We start from the raw sequence: 12,627 nt of genomic DNA, 5'->3' as shown, positions 1-12,627 counted from the left end.
CATCTGGTTCACTAATGTCCTTTAGGGAAGGAAATCTCCCGTCCCTTACCCGATCTGGCCTGCATGTGACCCCACAGCAATGTGGGTGACTCTTAAATGCCCCACAAGGGCAATGAGATTTGGGCGATATACCCTGGCTCAGCCAGTGACACCCACATTCCCATGGAAGAATTTTTGGAAATCATGTTGATTCAGTGACCTCCCTCCTGTCAAATGCCATTCAGTTACGTCAACCGCATTATCAATCCGTCAAAACATGGGAAGGAAACCTCCTACTGATTACCACCTAGCTCCCTCCCTGAGCTGATCAGTCAGTAATCCTCCATGTGGAACATTACTTGGAAGGATCATAGAAGGTGGCAATGGGGCAGAATATGCTCTGGGTGGGGACTTCAATGTCCATCATGAAGAGTGGCTCGGTAGTGTCATGATATTCAGGTAAACATCATGGTACAAACATGCTAAAGTGTCCAAAAAGGTTAAGTGGGGGTTACTGGGACAGGGTAGATATGTGGGCTTGAGTAGGGTGCTCTTTGTAAGGGCCGGTGCAGACTCGATGGGCTGAATGGCCTCCTTCTGCACTGTAAATTCTATGATTCTATGAGAGAGTTGAAGGGTGGGTCAGTAAATTTGCAGACGATATGAAGATTGGCGGAATTGTGGATAGTGAGGAGGGCTGTTGTCGGCTGCAAAGAGACATAGATAGGATGCAGAGCTGGGCTGAGAAGTGTCAGATGGAGTTTAACCCTGAAACCATTTTAGAAGGACAAATATGAATGCGGAATACAGGGTTAACGGTAGGTTCTTGGCAATGTGGAGGAGCAGAGAGATCTTGGGGTCTATGTTCATAGATCTTTGAAAGTTGCCACTCAAGTGGATAGAGCTGTGAAGAAGGCCAATGGTTTGCTAGCGTTCATTAGCAGAGGGATTGAATTTAAGAGCAATGAGGTGATGATGCAGCTATACAAAACCTTGGTAAGGCCACATTTGGAGTACTGTGTGCGGTTCTGGTCGCCTCATTTTAGGAAGGGTGTGGAAGCTTTGGAAAAGGTGTAAAGGAGATTTACCAGGATTTTGCCTGGAATGGAGAGTAGGTCTTACGAGGAAAGATTGAGGGTGCTTGGCCTTTTCTCATTAGAGCGGAGAAGGATGAGGGGCGACTTGATAGAGGTTTATAAGATGATCAGGGGAATAGATAGAGTAGACAGTCAGAGACTTTTTCCCCGGGTGGAACAAACCATTACAAGGGGACATAAATTTAAGGTGAAAGGTGGAAGATATAGGAGGGATATCAGAGGTAGGTTCTTTACCCACAGAGTAGTGGGGGCATGGAATGCACCACCTGTGGAAGTAGTTGAGTCGGAAACATTAGGGACCTTCAAGCGGCTATTGGACAGGTACATGGATTACGGTAGAATGATGAGGTGTAGATTAATTTGTTCTTAATCTGGGACAAAAGTTCTGCACAACATCGTGGGCCGAAGGGCCTGTTCTGTGCTGTATTTTTCTATGTTCTATGTTCTATACATACACACTGATGGACAGATCAACGGACCAATCAACACACACAACACCACAGCCAATCACAGGCAAGAGCATACACACTACAAAACAGGGAACACGACACTTCCAGCTCATTCCAGCAGGAGACAGCTCAGGGCACAGAGCTCATAGCAAGCCACTCAGACATCCACCATGTGCTGAGTGCCACTACAAGATAGTATTAGGAAGAGGCCCACAGATTCTAGGGTTATGATCGAACCTCAGTATCCAGTTTACCACTGTAATTAAATGTTAGCAATAAAACTGAGTTGTACCATTCGCAACCGTGTTGGTTCGTCTGTGTAGCAGAGCACCCAACACATCAGGTAGGACTACCACAGACCGAGTTGGCCGGATCCTAAAGGACATAGCTGCTTGACAGGGCCTGTGACGGGTGGCGAGGGAACCAATCGGACAAGAAACCTTATTAGATCTGCTCCTCAACAACCTACCTGTTGCAGAAGCTTGTGTCTCTGACAATATTGGTAGGGCTGACCACTGCACAGTTCTTGCGCAGACAATGCAGATACCCTCCATCGTGTTGTGTGGCGCTACCACCGTGCAAAATGAGATAGATTTCAAACGGGTCCAGCCACTCAAAGCCAGGCATCCATGAGACGCTGTGGGCCATCAGCAGAATTGTACTCCACCACAATCTGGAACCTCATGGCCCGGATTATCCCCCACTCTACAATTAGCAGCCAGCCAGGGGATCAATGAAGAGTACAGGAGAGCATGCCAGGAGCAACAGTGTCAACCTGGTGAAGCTACAATACAGGATGGCTTACGTGCCAACCAGCTAGTCAGCAAGTGATAGACAGGGCTAGTGAATCCCACAACCAACTGATCAAGTTTCAGCTCCAAAGTGGTGCCATTTCCAATCCTGAATCCTGGCGATGGACAATTAAACTAAAAGGAGAATGCTCCAAAATCCCAACCTCAAAGTCACTCCAAAAAATGGCTGAGGGCACTGTATACTGCAAAGGGCTCTGGGCCCTGACAATATTCCGGCAATGATACAGAGGACTTCTGCTCCGGAACTTGACACGCCCCTGGCCAAGCTGTTCCAGGAAAGCTACAACACTGGCATCTACACGGCAATGTGCAAAATTGCCCAGGCATCTCCGGTTCACAAAAAACAGGACAAATCCAACCCGGCCGTTACTACCCATCCGTCTATTCTCCATCACCTGGAGTAGTGTGCGCAGTTTTGGTCTCCTTCTCTGAGGAAGGATGTTCTTGCTCTCGAGGGAGTGCAGCGAAGGTTTACCAGACTGATTCCAGGGATGGCGGGACTGTCATATGAGAAGAGATTGACCAGGTTAGGATTGTTCTCGCTGGAGTTCAGAAGAATGAGGGGGGATCTCATAGAGACTTATAAAATTCTAACAGGACTAGACAGGGTAGATGCAGGGAAGATGTCACCAATGATGGGTGTCCCCAGAACCAGGGGTCACAGTCTGAGGATTCAGGGTGAACTCGGACAAAGATAAGGAGACATTTCTTCACCCAAAGAGAGGTGAGCCTGTGGAATTCATTACCACTGGAAGTAGTTGATGCTAAAACTTTGAATATATTCAAGAGGCGGCTGGATATAGCACTTGGGGAGAATGGGATCAAAGGCTATGGGGAGAAAGCAGGATTAGGCTATTGCGTTGGATGATCAGCCATGATGGTGATGAATGGCGGAGCAGGCTCGAAGGGCCAAAAGGCCTCCTCCTGCTCCTATCTTCTATGTATCTATGTATGTATCATCAGCAAAGTAATGGAAAGTGTTGTTAACAGTGCTATCTTACTTACTTAGCAATAACCTGCTCACGGACACTCAGTTTGGGTTCCGCCCAGGGTCACTCAGCTCCTGACCTCATTACAGCCTTGGTTCAAACATGGACAGAAGAGCTGGATGCCCGAGGTGAGGTGGGAGTGACTGCTCTTAACATCAAGGCAGCATTTGACTGAGTATGGAATCAAGGAGCCCTCGCTAAACTGGAGTCAATGGGAATCAGGGGGAAAACACTCTCCTGGTTGGAGTCATACTTGGCACAAAAGGAAGATGGTGGCAGTTGTTGGGAAGTCAATTATCTCAGTCCGGAGACATTACTATCGCTGTCCGATGTAATGTCTTAGACCCAACCATCTTGAATTGCTTCATCAATTACCTTCCTTCCAACATAAGGTGAAATGTGGAGATAGTTGCAAATGACTGCAGTGTGTGCATCACCATTCGCGACGATGAAGGAATCCATGCCCAAACGCAGCAAGACCTGGACAATATCCAAGCTTGGGCTGAAAAATGGTAAGTTACAATGACAAGTGGCAATGACCATCTCCAACAAAGGAGACATTCAATGACATTCCCATCGCTGAGCCCCCTAGTATCAACATCCTGGGGTTACCATTGACCAGAAACTAAACTGGATTAGCCAGACAAATACTGTTGCTACAAGAGCAGGTCAGAGGCTAGGAATCCTTCTTTTTTAAAATATATTGTTTTTCTTTTTTTATAAATTTAGAGTACCCAAATATTTTTTCCAATTAAGGGGCAATTTAGCCCGGCCAATCCACCTCCCCTGCACATCTTTTTGGGTTGTGGGGGTGAGATCCAGGCAGGCACAGGGAGGATGTGCAAACTCCACACGGACAGTGACCCAGGTCCGCGGCGTCGTGAGGCAGCAATGCTAACCATTGTGCCACGGTGCCACCCTAAGGGCAGCACGGTAGCATTGTGGATAGCACAATTGCTTCACAGCTCCAGGGTCCCAGGTTCGATTCCGGCTTGGGTCACCGCCTGTGCGGAGTCTGCACATCCTCCCCGTGTGTGCGTGGGTTTCCTCCGGGTGCTCCGGTTTCCTCCCACAGTCCAAAAATGTGCAGGTAAGGTGGATTGGCCAGGCTAAATTGCCCTTACTGTCAAAAATTGACCTTGGTGTTGGGTGGGGTTACTGGGTTGTGGGGATAGGGTGGAGGTGTTGACCTTGGTGGGGTGCTCTTTCCAAGAGCCGGTGCAGACTCGATGGGCCGAATGGCCTCCTTCTGCACTGTAAATTCTATGATTCTATGGAGCCTGGGAATCCTGTAGCAACTAACTCATTTCCTGACTCCCCAAAGCCTGTCCACCATCTACAAGGCACAAATCCTCTGTGTGATGGAATACTCCCCAGGTGCCTGGATGAGCACAGCTCTAACAACACTCAAAAAGCTTAATACATCCAGGACAAAGCAGCCCACTTGATTGGCACCCCATCTTCCACAGTAAACACCTTCCACCGACACACCGTGGCAGCCGTGTGTACCATCTACATGATGCACTGCAGCAACTCAACAAGGCTCCTTCGACAGCGCCTTCCAAACCCACAACCTCAATCACCTAGAAGGACAAGGGCAGCAGATACATGGAAACACCACCACCTGCAAGTTCCCCCCAAGGACAGCACGGTAACACAGTGGTTAGCACTGTTGCTTCACAGCCCCAGGGTCCCAGGTTCGATTCCCAGCTTGGGTCGCTGTCTGTGGGGAGTCTGCACGTTCTCCCCGTGTCTGCGCGGGTTTCCTCCGGGTGCTCCGGTTTCCTCCCACATGTCCCGAAAGATGTACTGTTAGGTGAATTGGACATTCTGAATTCTCCCTCAGTGTACCTGAACAGGTGGCGCAGTGTGGCGACTAGGGGCTTTTCACAGTAACTTCATTGCAGCGTTAATGTAAGCCTACTAGTGACAAAAAAAGATTACTATATTATACTACACTATATTATACTATACATTATACGTCACACAAGTCATTCACTTGGAAGTATATCGTCATTCCTTCACCATCGCCTGGTCGAAGTCCTGGAACTCCCTCTCTAACAGCACAATGGGTGGACCTACTCCACATGGACTGCAGTGGATCAAGAAGGCAGCTCACCACCACCTTCGCAAGGGCAATTAGGGATGGGCAATAAAGGTTGGCCCATCCCATGAATGAATTAACGTTAGAAAAATAGCAATGCACCTTCTGACATGGTGTCGGACTGAGAAACATCACGGAGTGAGACACCAGGCCATTTATGAATCATTTCTCACCCCTCTGGAATCAGAGACTGATGAACAATCCGAGGAATATCTCCATCACTCACTTCCCTCTGCACAGCCCAAACTTGATGCTTGGCTGTTAAGGTCTTCATGTGGATCGAGTTTGATTCTGTCCGATCCAGCTGCCTCAGGAATAGGTACAGACCATCAACAGTCCAGACAACAGATTCCACATTAACATTCAACAATGGGAACATTTCATACATCATGAACATTAACTGGAGCTGTATGGAGTTCTACCTGCAGCATTCCCACTCTGTATCCATGCTGTACCTATCCTGGGAGTGTTTGATGGGGACAGTGTAGAGGGAGCTTTACTCTGTATCTAACCCCGTGCTGTACCTGTCCTGGGAGTGTTTGATGGGGACAGTGTAGAGGGAGCTTTACTCTGTATCTAACCCCATGCTGCACCTGTCCTGGGAGTGTTTGATAGGTTCAGTGTAGAGGGAGCTTTACTCTGTATCTAACCCCGTGCTGTACCTGTCCTGGGAGTGTTTGATGGGGTCAGTATAGAGGGAGCTTTACCCTGTATCTAACCCCTTAATGGACCAGTCCTGGGAGTGTTTGATGGGGACAGTGTCGAGTGAGCTTTACTCTGTATCTAACCCCATGATGGATCAGTCCTGGGAGTGTTTGATGGGGACAGTGTAGAGGGAGCTTTACTCTGTATCTAACCCCATGATGGATCAGTCCTGGGAGTGTTTGATGGGGACAGTGTAGAGGGAGCTTTACTCTGTATCTAACCCCATGATGGATCAGTCCTGGGAGTGTTTGATGGGGACAGTGTAGAGGGAGCTGTAGTTTGCATATGACTGTCTGATGGTGCTTAGTTTTTCTACACTTGCATTGAACATAACAGACACCATAAGAAAATAAATAAGCAAAGAGGGAGTAGTTGCAATTCCAATCTTGTATAGCAGGAATTTGGACTTACCATTTGCACAGAGCTCCTCGTGCGAACAGAGCCTCTCTTCAAACAGACAGCCTTCAAAATGAGAGAAAAAAATATGAAACAGGTTGGAACATTAGGATCTCTATTATAACAATCTTCAAGAACCACCCAATAATATACATCGCACACAACAGGCCTCAAGGCAACCCAGTGCCTAGCAACGGGACCATAGCAACTGCTTTAAGATCTGACCACTGCACAGGAGCAGCGCCAAGAATTCATTGAAGAATTCACACCAACGTCCAACAGGACATGAGCAGCAGAATTGGACTTGGGATCTGTCAACATAACCCGGCATGCCCTCCCCCATCCCCATTCATTTCCCATAATCCGGTCTCCCTCCAGAGGTGTCTCTCCGGTAACCGCCTTCACGGGGACCGCTGTAGCGTAGCTGCTCTCTATTGGCCCCGTCAGAAGGTCGTGGGGGTGGTTTGAAGCTCCCACTACAGAGACTTGAACACGTAATCCAGACGGGCACTCTCGGGGCTGGACTGGGAGAGTGCTGTGCTGTTGGACGTGCCGTCTTTCAGACAAGATACGAATCCCAAGAACGTCTGCTCACTCGACTAGACGTAATCGGTCAAGGCCCCCATTTTGAAGAGGTGGAGGAGGCTGGTGTCCTGGTCCAATATTTGTCCCTCAACCAAAATCACTAAACCGTCAGATTATTTAGTCATTCTTTGTGGGATCTTGCTGTGTGAAAATTAGTTGCCGTGTTTCCCTGCGTCACAACAATGGCCACACATGAAAATGAAAGGAAAATCGCTTGTCACAAGTAGGGTTCAAATGAAGTTACTGTGAAAAGTCCCTAGTCGCCACATTCCGCCGCCTGTTCGAGGAGGTTGGTACGGGAATCGAACCGTGCTGCTGGCCTGCCTTGGTCTGCTTTAATCATCATAGATTATCATAGAATTTACAGTGCAGAAGGAGGCCATTCAGCCCATCGAGTCTGCACCGGCTCTTGGAAAGAGCACCCTACCCAAAGTCAACACCTCCACCCTATCCCCATAACCCAGTAACCCCACCCAACACTAAGGGCAATTTTGGACACTAAGGGCAATTTATCATGGCCAATCCACCTAACCTGCACGTCTTTGGACTGTGGGAGGAAACCGGAGCACCCGGAGGAAACCCACGCAGACACGGGGAGAAAGTGCAGACTCTGCACAGACAGTGACCCAAGTCGGGAATCAAACCTGGGACCCTGGAGCTGTGAAGCAATTGTGCTATCCACAATGCTACCGTGCTGCCCTATCTATTTAGCCCTGTGCTAAACCAGCTCCTAGAATCAAAGTTCATAGGCGGCAAAGTGCTTGGGAACGCCCTGAAGTCACAACATGCGCTATAGAAATGCAATTTATCGTTTGTACTAAACATGTAGGTTTGCCCTGGGGCTGGGGGAGAAAGAAGTGGTTTAATCTAGGACACAACCTGGTGTCTCTGATGACATGCGTGTAGACAAGTGCTGGGGGAGGAGGGAGGTCTCTAATGGGTCATCTGCACTTTCCTCACACAGTTCAATAGCCTTCCCGATACTGTCTGATCATTGGACACCCAGCGTCAATCAAGGTTCATCCAACACTCTGCCACTTATTACATCAGAAGGATGGTGGCTAAACAGCAATGTCACTGGTCTAGCAATCCCAGAGGTCACGGCTTCAAATCCCACCACGGCAGCTGGTGGAATTTAAATTCAAATAATAAAATCTAGAAGAGATGGTGACCATGAATTAGGACGGGACGTGGCCAGCAGTACCCGCAAGAGGCCTCTTCCGGTTTTCCCGACAGTCGTTACGTCTCGCCGCGGGATCTAATGAGACGTAAAGGAGATCGGATCATGAAGGGCAACTAGGGGTGGGCAATAAATGCAGGCCTAACCAGCGACACGCACGTCCTGTAAACGAATAAGAAAAATGTCCCACCCATTGACTTGCAGAGTTCATAGAATTTACAGTGCAGCAGGCCATTCGGCCCATCGAGTCGGCACCGGCCCTTGGACAGCGCACCCTACTTAAGCCCACACTCCCACCCTATCCCTATAACCCAGTAACCCCACCTAACCGTTTTGGACACTAAGGGGCAATTTATCACGGCCAATCCACCGAACCTGCACATCTTTGGACTGTGGAAGGAAACCGGAGCACCCGGAGGAAACCCACGCACACACGGGGAGGATGTGCAGACTCCGCACAGACAGTGACCCAAGCCGGGATCGAACATGGGACTCTGGCGCTGTAAAGCACCAGTGCTATCTGCTGTGCTACCGTGCAGCATTAAGTCACTTAACTCTGCCTACGCCAAATCTAACCGGCTGCCGGGATTTACCGGCCTCGCCGAGGATATCCCGGCCAGGCGCCTATTAGTACTGGTCCCCACAAATGGAGAGGAGGCGGAACAGCACTTGAGGGGGATCTATCAGGTGATCGGAAACCCCCAGGTGGTTGGTATCTGGGCAGGGTGGCACCCTGGCACTGCTGCTGCCACCTGGGCACCATGGCACTGCCAGCCTGGTGCCCTGGCAATGCCCCTGCCAGCCTTGGCAGTTCCAGCATGGCACATGGGTGGCAGTGCCAAGGCACCCGGGTGGCAGTGCCAAGGCACCCAGGTGGCAAATTGCCCATGCCGGGCATCGGGCCCAGGGCAGCCCTGCCCATATGAGGTGAGGTGTGGGGGGGCTCGAGGACCCCCCCAACAGGTGAGTTGGGAGGGATCTGGGGGTCGAGAGATCGGGGCGACAGGATGCGGCCTCGGTGGGGCGTTCCCCACTGAAGCTCGAAAAAAAAACCAGAATGGCGTTTGATAGCAGGAACAACCCATCTAATCCTGCCAAGAATGGACATAAGAACATACATAAGAACTAGGAGCAGGAGTAGGCCATCTGGCCCCTCGAGCCTGCTCCACCATTCAATGAGATCATGGCTGATCTTTTGTGGACTCAGCTCCACTTTCCAGCCCGAACACCATGACCCTTAATCCCTTTATTCTTCAAAAAACTATCTTTATCTTAAAAACATTTAATGAAGGAGCCTCTACTGCTTCACTGGGCAAAGAATTCCATAGATTCACAACCCTTTGGGTGAAGAAGTTCCTCCTAAACTCAGTCCTAAATCTACTTCCCCTTATTTTGAGGCCATGCCCCCTAGTTCTGCTTTCACCCGCCAGTGGAAACAACCTGCCCACATCTATCCTATCTATTCCCTTCATAATTATATATGTTTCTATAAGATCCCTCCTCCTCCTTCTAAATTCCAACGAGTACAGTCCCAGTCTACTCAGCCTCTCCTCGTAATCCAGCCCCTTCAGCTCTGGGATTAACCTAGTGAATCTCCTCTGCACACCCTCCAGTGCCAGTACGTCCTTTCTCAAGTAAGGAGACCAAAACTGAACACAATACTCCAGGTGTGGCCTCACTAACACCTTATACAATTGCAGCAGAACCTCCCGAGTCTTAAACTCCACCCCTCTAGCAATGAAGGACAAAATTCCATTTGCCTTCTTAATCACCTGTTGCACCTGTAAACCAACTTTTTGCGACTCGTGCACTAGCACACCCAGGTCTCTCTGCACAGCAGCATGTTTTAATATTTTATCATTTAAATAATAATCCCTTTTGCTGTTATTCCTACCAAAATGGATAATCTCACATTTGTCAACACTGTATTCCATCTGCCAGACCCTAGCCCATTCACTTAGCCTATCCAAATCCCTCTGCAGACTTCCCAGTATCCTCTGCACTTTTTGCTTTACCACTTATCTTAGTGTCGTCTGCAAACTTGGACACATTGCCCTTGGTCCCCAACTCCAAATCATCTATGTAAATTGTGAACAGTTGTGGGCCCAACACTGATCCCTGAGGGACACCACTAGCTACTGATTGCCAACCAGAGAAACACCCATTAATCCCCACTCTTTGCTTTCTATTAATTAACCAATCCTCTATCCATGCTACTACTTTCCCCTTAATGCCATGCATCTTTATCTTATGCAGTAACCTTTTGTGTGGCACCTTGTCAAAGACTTTCTGGAAATCCAGATATACCACATCCATTGGCTCCCCGTTATCTACCGCACTGTTAATGTCCTCAAAAAATTCCACTAAATTAGTTAGGCACGATCTGCCCTTTATGAACCCATGCTGCGTCTGCCCAATGGGACAATTTCCATCCAGATGCACTCTCTGACCTACATTAGCATCTGGTCCAGCAGTGCCTCATTTTAACCTTCCCATGCTGGTGTTCGAAACGTCCCACGGCTTTGCCCCTCTCTACCTCTGTAACCTTCACCAACAACCCTCCGAAATCTGCGGTATGGAGCAACCCCATCGCTCCACCGCTGCCAGTTTGGCCTTCAGCTGCCTGGGCCTCATGCTCGGCAACACCCTCCCTGGACCTCTCCCAATCTCTCTCCTCCTTGCAAGACACTCCTTAAAGCCTACCGAGCTATTGATCACACGGCCCCCGACACCTCCTTACTTGCAATGCTTTGGACACAGGCGCCACATGAATGCAAATTGATGATGGTGCTTCAGGGGGATGGGTGAAGGTGTACGAAAGGTTAATGATGGGAGCTTTCTTTCTGCTTCATCAGTAGTCGGTGGAGTAATTTAAACAAAGGAACACTTGTTTTATTAATCCTCTTCTGGAAGCCTCTCTCTTTAGAAAAAAAAAGGATGTTTTATTTTTAACCTCAAGTAATCAGTGTAAAAAACTAATTGACCAACTCCCACTCACCACATCGTAATAATATGTCAGACTGGCATCTAGTGAAAGAGAGGTGGGAGAGCAAGACAGACAAGCAGAGAGGGAACGAAAGAGAGCGACAGGCAGAGATAGAGAGAGAGAGAGAGAGAGAGAGAGAGCGTGAGATACAATCTGTCTGCAGTCCTCCAGGGGCCTAGGTAGCAGTATATGACTCATCTCTCCTGACCCACAAACTCATTTATTCACATCACCCTCCATTTTATTTTAACTATCCAAAAGGTGAAAGAAAATCGGTGAAAAATTTTAAACCGGATGGTCACGCTTGACGTTGGCATTTAGTCACACAGACAAAACACCACAAATTAAAATGAAAAATTCTGCAGTCATTAACTGGGAGAAGGCAGCTCGGTAAAATCTGAGGCAATGACAGTCAAACCGGTGCTAATTATATTAGATCTGATATTTTAATAAATGCGTATCTGCATGCCTGCCTAATCAACCCTTAATGAATTCTCAGCCCACAGAGCGAATTATAAAATGCTGTTATTGCCTCAAGTTATATTGAATTGCACAGCTCAGAAGCAGGCCATTCAGCCCATCGAGTCAATACTGGTGTTCCTGTTCCAAACGAGCCTTCCTCCCCCGCCCCCCCCCCCCCCCTCCCAACCGATACTTGTCCACATCCCATGAAAAGCCATCGCAACCGGGAGTCGAGGGGGTGAGAGAGGCGGACGTTTTGGTCTTTGCCTCCTTGGCAGCCTCGGAGACGGATGTTATGAGGGGGGAAAAGTTTCAGGGAGATATGCATGGAAGGTTCTTTACGCAGAGGGTGGTGGGTGCCTGGAACGCATTGCCGGCGGAGGTGGTAGAGGCGGGCACGATAGCGTCATTTAAGATGTATCTAGACAGATACATGAATGGGCAGGGAGCAGAGGGATACAGATCCTTAGAAAATAGGCGACAGTTTTAGATAGAGGATCTGGATCGGCGCAGGCTTGGAGGGCCGAAGGGCCTGTTCCTGTGCTGTAATTTTTCTTTGTTCTTATTAGCTTAGAGGGACTCGGAGCCCCCGAAATCGGGGGTATGGGTTAGCAACATGGCCGGGTTTCTCAGGCTTGAGAAAATTCAGTTCGCCCTGAGAGTTAGGGTTCGTCCGGAGGTGGCAGACATTTATCGACTTCTTCGGGGAAAATTAAACTGTTAGCAGATACGATAAGGCGGGGGGGGGTGGGGGGGGGGGGGTGGTAGAGGGAGTTAGTTTAGTTTAGGCGGGATCAGGGAGAGGAGATGGAGGGACTTGGGAATTTGTTGTGTTGGGCGCTCTGGATCTGTGGAACACATACAGGTCACCAAACACTTGAAA

The 12,627-nt window shown here is 48.9% G+C and overlaps 1 protein-coding gene across 1 annotated transcript in view; it reads right to left on the bottom strand.

Moving 5' to 3' along the window:
- The window catches only part of slco5a1b (solute carrier organic anion transporter family member 5A1b), a 91,945-nt gene that overhangs the window by 49,684 nt on the left and 29,634 nt on the right, over positions 1-12,627 (bottom strand). Inside the window, exon 2 of the mRNA XM_072468167.1 lies at positions 6,547-6,597. Within this exon, the coding sequence (XP_072324268.1) occupies positions 6,547-6,597 (51 nt within the window). The remainder of the gene's footprint in view (positions 1-6,546; positions 6,598-12,627) is intronic.

Source organism: Scyliorhinus torazame, chromosome 2 (genome assembly GCF_047496885.1).
Source record: "Scyliorhinus torazame isolate Kashiwa2021f chromosome 2, sScyTor2.1, whole genome shotgun sequence".
Lineage (NCBI taxonomy): Eukaryota > Metazoa > Chordata > Chondrichthyes > Carcharhiniformes > Scyliorhinidae > Scyliorhinus > Scyliorhinus torazame.
This window is presented reverse-complemented; position numbering and strand designations above follow the sequence as displayed.